The following is an 8,085-nucleotide window of genomic DNA, read 5'->3' on the forward strand; positions in this document are numbered from 1 at the left end:
TTTTTTTTTTTTTTTTTTTTTTTTTAAGTCCTCAGCCTTCTCTGTTGGTACTTTTTTTTATGGCAGTTCTTCTTAGCTCACATCTGATATTGGGAAGGGTTTCATTTTGCTCCCCAGGGTTTGCTTACCTCCATCTCTCGATTTTTCCTGCAGGCCGGAAATTGTTGCGGGGTCTCAAGAAGATGAAAGAGAGAGGCTCTAAACATATGGGCATAGAGCTGGGTCTCTCAGAGGATGAAAGTGAGACTGAGGCTGCACCAATTGAGATGGAGGAAGCATCCATCCATTCCAAATGGTCTTCAACCACCAGTGTAATAAAGCTCTTAAAAGATGTTGACTCTCAAGAGAAAGATATCTCACAGGATCGCATTGCACTGACCCTGAAGAGGCTGAGGAAAATACGTGACAAAAGAGACAAGAAAGCAACAGCTCAGAAACCCAAAAAGAAGCACAAGAAGAAGGAAGAAGCCCAAGTTATAGCTGGGGAACCTCCTGTAATAGAACACCCAGTTATTAAAAAGTTTAAACTTCAAGGGCGGGGAGCCTCTGGAGTCTCTGGCCGCAGGTCTACCACTGGAAGTGGCTCAACATGGCGAGATGATCTATGTCGTCTTATGACCCTGAGGATATCTGGTTCCCAAACAGAAATGTCAGAAAATCTAAACACTGAGCTAGTGAAATTTGCTCAGGAGACGCTGATAGATAGGCACCCCAGCTGGGAACTCTTTCAGGAGATCTGCCCCCTGTTGAAGAAAGAAAGTAAGGTTCTGCTTGAGGATGTTGATTGGGATGCAGTCCCGCCAGAAGAAAAACCAAGTTTTACCTATGAAGGAGCAATTAGAGAGGACATAACACAAGATGTGATGCAAGAAGTGATCAGACATAAGGAAGTGATACCAAGGGAAGAAGAACAAGCACAAAAGACAGCGAGAGACATGCTGGGCTTGGAGGAAACCCAAGTGATTTTGAAAAAAGGCAAGAAAAAGAAAGTTATTTTTTTAGAACCAGGTGACATAACCAAGGGAAAACAAATACCAAGGAAAGGAGAGAAGAAGCAAGAGAGGAAAGCTGTCCAGCGGGAAAGAAAAGTGGGAAAAATAAAGATGGAAATGACTAAAGAAGAGAGGGATATGAGTGAGGAAGCGGAGGAAATGGCCACCCTTGAGGAGGAAGTGGTCGAACAAGAAGAAAGACCAGTTATGATTGAGAGGACACCATCTTGGCAGGACTGGAAAAAGTCCTGGGATGAGTGGAAACAGGTCCACGGTAAGACAAGGAAATCCTGGAAGGCATGGAAGAAAGACTGGGAGAATAGGCTTCTTCAGGAAGAGGAGAAACTACACCAGGCTGGAGAGAAGCTATCCCCGGAGGAGGAAATGCTTCAGGAGGATGAGAGAAAGCTGAAATGGGAGGAATGGAAACAAGTCTGGGAAAATATGTTGTCATCTAAGTCCAAGGAGCAACTGTACAAGGATGAGGAAGTAGTGACTTTGCAGGAAGATGTGTCTCGGGAGAGGGAAGAAAAAGAAGAGCAGGTCACAGAAGAGCAGAGACAGATCCAAGAAGAACACAAACAGGCCAGAATTCACAGGAAACAAGCCCGAGCTGAAAAAAAACGAGCCCAAGAAGAGAGGAAATTAGCACAAGAAGAAGAGAAACTTGCACAACAAGAGAGACAATTGGCCCAGGAAGAGAGAAAACTGGCCCAGGAGTATTTCAAAAAAACCCAGGAGGATGGGAAAGTGGCCCAGGCAGAGGGTAAGTTTGCCCAGAAAGAGGTAACACTGGCCCATAGAGGGGAGAAGCTAAGCCAGGAAGCAGAGAACTTGGCCCGGCAAAGGAAGAAACTGGCCAAGCAATGCGAGAAAGTAGCTAAAGAAGAAGAGAAACTAGCAAAGAAAAGAGGGAAACTGGCTGAGGTAAAAAGCATATTGGTTCAGAAAGTGGAAGAAGTGGCCCAGAGGCAGGAAAATCTGGACTGGCAAGAAAAGGAGCTGGCCCAGAAACTGGAGGAACTGGCATGGGACATGGAAGAACTGTCTAGGAAAGAAGAGAAACTGAATCAGGAAGAGGAGACACTGACTGAAGAAAAGAAGATACTGGCTGAGGAAGAGGAGACATTGGCCTGGGAAAGGGAGAAACTGTCTGAAGAAGAGAGAAAACTGGCCCAGGAAGAGGAGAAACTGGCCCAGGACAAGGAAAAAATGCCCGAGGGAGAGGAAAGCCTGGCCTGGCAAAGGGAGCAATTGATTGAAAAGAAGGTGAAACTGGCCCAGAAAAGGGAAAGATGGACTGACAGCATGGAAGAACTCACAAAGAACAAGGCGATAGTGTACCAGAAGAAGAAGAATCTAGCTCAGGAAAAGGAGAATCTGGCTCAGGAGAAGGAAAAATTGGCTCAGAGGGAAGAGTGTCTACTCTATGGCCAAGAAAGACTCACCCACAACAGAAAGCAATTAGCCCAAGTAAACAACAAATTGAAAATTTTCAAGAAGACACTGGCTCAGATAGAGGAGAAGCTGACACAGGAAAAGGAGACAGTGATCAAGAAGAAGGAGAAACTGGCCGAAAGAGAGAAAAAATTGGTCCAAGTAGAGGAGAGTCTGGCCGAGAAACAGGAGAAATTGGCTCACGAGAAAATGAAATCAGCTCTGGAGAAGGCAATGGTCCAAGGAAAGAAACGGCTCAGAGGAGAGTTGGATATTGCTAAGGAAGAAAAGGCATTGAACCTGGAAATGAAAAGACTGGCTGAAGAGAAGATGGGACTAGTGGAGAGAAAGGAAATTCTGTCTAAGGAAGAGACTCCTGAAACTTCAAGACTAAGGAAAATGACTAAAGTTGAACAAGAACTAGTTGAGAGGAAATTGTCACTAGAGGAGAAGATACTGCTACATGAAGACAGGATACTGGCCATAGAGAAAAGGGAAATTGCCAAAGGAAAACTGGAATTTACTAGAGGACAGAGAATATATGCCCAGGAGCAAAGGAAGTTATCCAAGGATGCAAGGATGTTGATTGAAAAAAAGGAGAGCCTTTCCAAGGAACCAGCAAAACTGAACAAAATCTTAAAGGCACTTCAAATACTAATCATGGATGAAAGGAAACTAACCGATGAAGAAATAAAGGTGACAAAGATAAAGAGGTCATTCTTTGCTAAGGAGAGCAGATTGAATAAAGAACAGAGTAAACTGGATATCAAAGAGTGGGATTTTTCTGAGAAACAATCAGAACTGACTAAAGATGAAAAACAACTGACTCGGAAGCAGAGAAAACTGGCCAAGGAAATGAGAAGAATAACAAAGAAAGAAGAAAAAATAACTGAAGAAGAGAGCAGATTGGCCAGAGCACATTCAAAAGTCATACTGGATGATGAAGTGGAAGAAGAAACAGAAGAAGAGGTAATCCCATTCCTTAAACGAATGTGGAGAAAGAAGAAAGAGGCCAAGGAAGTTGATGAACCAAAGGAAAAGTTTCCCAGTCAAGTGGATGAGGTGGAAAGTGAAGAGCATTTTTATGAAGAAATGGAAAGCCTGTTAGATGAACTACAGAAGCAAGAGAGTTTGTCTTCTGAGGAGGAGGAGGATGAAAGGGACGAAGAGGAGGAAGAAGAAAAGGAAGATGAGGAAGGGGAGGTGGAGGAAGAGGAGGAGGAGAAGAAAAAGGAAAAGAAGGAGGAGGAGGTTCAGGAGAAGGAAGAAGTGTTTGAGGAGAAAGAAGAAATTATGAGTGAGGAAGAGTTAGAAAGTTTGAGTGACAAGGAAGAGGACGAGGAGAGCAGCTCACTGGAAGAAGAGGTAGACGAGGAAAAAGAGATCTTAAAAAGAGAAAAACTATTTAAGTTACAAGAACAAAGAAGAAAGAGCCTAAGAGGAAGGGGAAAATTCCCTTCCATTGGAAAAGGAGTTTCTCATGTCAAAGGCGGGGCTATGAGACTAAGAGTTCTAAAAACCCCTTTGAAGAAACTGGTGTCAATAGCTCTGGAGATGAAAGAGAAAACACCAGTGCCAGTGCCAGAGAAACAAATATCCTGGGAAGATAAAAAGGCCACAGTAGTTGAAATACCCAGGAAATTCTCAGGGACAATGGATAAAGAAAGAGAAGTGTTAGGAAAATATGAGCCCATACCTCCCCCTGTTTTGGGTACAGTTTTGGAGTCCCAAGAACAGGACTTAAAAATCCCATTTATGTCCCACATATTAAGGAAGACCGTGGATGCTCAGGAACTCCAGTGCAAACCACTAGGTCCCCAGTGGAAGTGGCTTTTGCAGCATCTGTCTCTGCTGGGACAGACTGAGGTGCAGTTACCTCTCTCCCAAATCCCAGCTAAGGAGCAGCATGCAGATGTAAGTCTCTCGGATGTAGAGTGGATCTGCCATGTCCTAGAACGAATGGAAGCAGGAGAAGAGCTTTCCAAGGCCAGTTTCCACAGACTATGCCAGCTCCTCAAAGACCTCACCTCAAAGGGAAATTTAGAATGGCTGCATCTGGCCAAACTTGAAGCCATTGTGTACCGTCACAGGCAGGCCGTGGAGTCACAAGGCACAAGGATCTCAAAACCAAGTAGGGAGTCCGTGAGTCCAAAATACCCGAAAGTGATTCCTCCTATACAAGCAAAGGAAAAGGAGAGCTGGCTAGAACCTCTGGCTGTTCCCACACGAAAATCCCCATTAGCTACCAAGAGGATTCCAGACCCAAGGACTAAAAATTGGCATCTTCTAGGAGAGCCTTACAGAAGTGAGAGGGCACAGCAGATATCCATTGCCCACAAGGAGATGGCAATGCAATACTTTCATCCTGCCGCAGGAGACATTTTTCCAAGTGTCCATGCCTCTGTGGAAAAGCAAACCCTGGCACTGATGTTTCAAAAGGACTTCTGGGATTTTAAGGATAAACGCAGGTTTCCCAAATTGCCCAAGTTGGAGAAGAAGACACAGCCCATTGCTAAAAAAAAGGAAAAGTTGCCTTTGTGGGAGACATTCGTGGCACTGTACCATGTTTTGCGGATGCTGCAGCAGCGATATGGAAAAGACAGCGCTGCTTGGATGGAACAGTTCAACCAGCTCATGGAGCTGTACCAACTTAAGTCCCCCCGAATCCAGAGGCTTCTACTAGAGTTACTGCAGGGAGAGGAACTTCAACCCCAAGAGATCATCTACAAAGAGGCCCTAAAAGCCACAGAGCTAGTTCCCGGGGAACGGCTGCTCTGCTGCCTGTTTTGTGGCAGCTCTCATACTGCTAGAAGCCCTCAGGAGTTCCGGGGTGTGCTACCCGTCCCTGGGCAGAACAATGTGCACACCATCCTTCCCGTGGGCATTGCCCAGTATGGGATCTTAGAACTTGCTTGGAAGAGCCTGCCCCAAGCTGATATTCACCTCACCAAGGCATTGACACACATTGCTGCTCCGACTCCCTAATTTGGAACTGACTGGAGGTAGGGACCTTTCATTACCAACTGGAGAAAGTCCTGGTCACCAGAATCTAGACCTTCATATCTCTCTCTTTTTTTTTCCTTTTAGATGGAGTTTTGCTCTTGTTCCTCAGGCTGGAGTGCAATGTCGCAGTCTCGGCTCACTACAGCCTCCACCTCTCGGGTTCAAGTGATTCTCCTGCCTTAGCCTGAGTAGCTGGGATTAGAAGCATGCGCCTCGACGCCCAGCTAATTTTGTATTTTTCTTAGAGATGGGGTTTCTCCATGTTGGTCAGGCTGGTCTCGAACTCCCAACCTCAGGTGATCTGCCTGCCTCGGCCTCCCAAAGTGCTGGGATTACAGGAGTGAGCCACTATGCCCAGACCTAGACCTTCATCTCTGGGCCCACACAGAGGTAGGGCCAGGTCAAAGCCCTTTCCCAGCTCTGGAAACACAGCTTCTATACGGGGAATAAAGAGGAGGTTCTTGTTTGCAACAAGCACTTTGATGCGTTCTTTCCCCCCAGACTGGTTCCCCAGGAAGGTAGCCAGGGAAACCATTTACTTACATACTCCTGTGATGGGGGAAGCATCCCAAAAGACAGTGGTGCTCACCATGTGGATGTGTTGAGGCAGAGGAGTCTGTCCTTGTCCTCTTCATACCTTCCCACCATCCCCTCCAAGAACTCTAAGAAGGAAAGTACCAGGCACAAAAACTAATGTATATTTGGCATGAATATGAGAAGTATTGATATCATGCAAAGAGAATGGGCTTTAGAATCAGAAGATGCAATATTTTATCCCTGAGTATTTGGGGGCTTACAGTGGGGCTGACTCTATTTTTCTGATTGTAGTTCTGCATGCTGATGATTTGAGTCCCAGATAGCAGAAATGCTGGGTATTGAAGAGTCTCTTAGAGTAAAGGAATAATCTTCAACAAGTTTTAGCCAGTACCAACTCCATCTGATGACTGGATTTTTCTGAAAGCTTAGGGTTTCCATAACCTGAGGTCTAGATGTACTTCAAGAGTTCATGAAGCTCTTAAAATTAAATGAAAAAAAGTTGTTGGCATGCGTTAGGTACTTTTTTTCTGAGAAAAAGTCTGTAGCTTTTATCAGATTCTTAATAAGCCTCCTGACACAAATACATGAAATCAACACTTAAAGAGACAGCATAGGGCTTTAGCTCAGACATTTCCAATCATCAGTTGAATGACCTTCAACAAGTAATGGCCTTACTGGGCCCTAGTTTTCTAATTTTGTTTGTTTGTTTGTTTTTGTTTTTGTTTTTTGAAACGGAGTCTCGCTCTGTCACCCAGGCTGAAATGCAATGTCACGATCTCGGCTCACTGCAGCCTCCACCTCCCGAGTAGCTGGGACTACAGGCACTCATCACCACACCTGGCTAATTTTTGTATTTTTAGTAGAGACGGGGTTTCACCATATTGGCCAGGCTAGTCTCGAACTCTTGACCTTGTGATCCGCCTGCCTTGGCCTCCCAAAGCGCTGGGATTACAGGCACACACTACCATGCCTGGCTAATTTTTAGTAGAGATGGGGTTTTATCATGTTGGTCAGGCTCATCTCAAACTCCTCGCCTCAGGTGAACCGCCCACCTCAGCCTTCCAAAGTGCTGGGATTACAGGCATGAGCCACTGTGCCCGGCCAGGTAGGAAGATTTTAATATGGGAGTATAAACCAAAAATAAAATTCTAAGCCCCCCAACCAATTGAATGGACCCCTCCTCTTGGCCAAGGGCATTCTAAGGTATACCTGAAACACTAGTTCCAGCAATGATGGGAATGGGTGGTCAGACATGTCTCATTATACCTTCCTCTCTTTGGAATTCAGGTACCAGCATTAACACTGAAACAGAGACCTTAGGACTGACAAAGCATATCCTTTGTAGCAATAAGATACCAACATGGGCCAGGTGCAGTGGCTCACACCTGTAATCCCAGCCCTTTGGGAGGCCAAGGCAGGTGGATCACAAGGTCAGGAGATCGAGACCGTCCTGGCCAACATGGTAAAACCCCGTGCCTACTAAAAATACAAAAATTAGCTGAGTGCAGTGGCAGGTGCCTGTAATCCCAGCTACCCAGGAGGCTGAGGCAGAAGAACAGCTTGAACACAGGAGCTGGAGGTTGCAGTGAGCTGAGATCATGCCACTGCACTCCAGCCTGGCAACAAAGTGAGACTTCATCTCACCAAAAAAAAAAAAAAAAAGATACCAACATGACAGACAGCAGGCCCTGAAAGAAATCAAAGTATTTTACCCTAAAATATGTTTCTTTGACATATTTTGAAATGGCCCTGCAAAGCTGATTCTTGTGGGGAAAATCGACATTTCGTAGAAGATCCCCTTCCCTTTCTAGGTCTTTTACCTGATCCAAGAGAGAATTAACTAAGAATCTGGCACCTTTCTAAGTCTGATAAAAAACATGTACAAATCTATTATCTCTGAGACCTGCTACCTGGACACTTCATCTGCATAGTAGGAATCTTGGTCTCCACAGCCCCTTATATTAACCCAGACACTCCTTCTATTATTGATTCCAGGTCTTTAGATAAACTCTTTCAACTGCCAGTCAGAAAATCTTTGAACCCACCTATGACCTGGAAGTCCCCCACTTCCAGTTTTCCAATCTTCCCAGACCAAACCAGTCTAATCTTCTATATA

At 45.1% G+C, this 8,085-nt stretch overlaps 1 protein-coding gene across 1 annotated transcript in view; it reads left to right on the forward strand.

Annotated features, from left to right (window-relative positions):
- The window catches only part of WDR87 (WD repeat domain 87), a 16,734-nt gene extending 11,223 nt beyond the window's left edge, over nucleotides 1–5,511 (forward strand). The window contains exon 5 of the mRNA XM_017506625.2: nucleotides 154–5,511. Coding sequence (XP_017362114.2) covers nucleotides 154–5,414 — 5,261 coding nt within the window. The 3' untranslated portion in view covers nucleotides 5,415–5,511. The remainder of the gene's footprint in view (nucleotides 1–153) is intronic.
- The last annotated feature ends 2,574 nt before the right edge of the window (nucleotides 5,512–8,085 follow it).

The sequence above is a fragment of the Cebus imitator genome, unplaced genomic scaffold (genome assembly GCF_001604975.1).
Source record: "Cebus imitator isolate Cc_AM_T3 unplaced genomic scaffold, Cebus_imitator-1.0 Scaffold356, whole genome shotgun sequence".
Taxonomy (NCBI): domain Eukaryota; kingdom Metazoa; phylum Chordata; class Mammalia; order Primates; family Cebidae; genus Cebus; species Cebus imitator.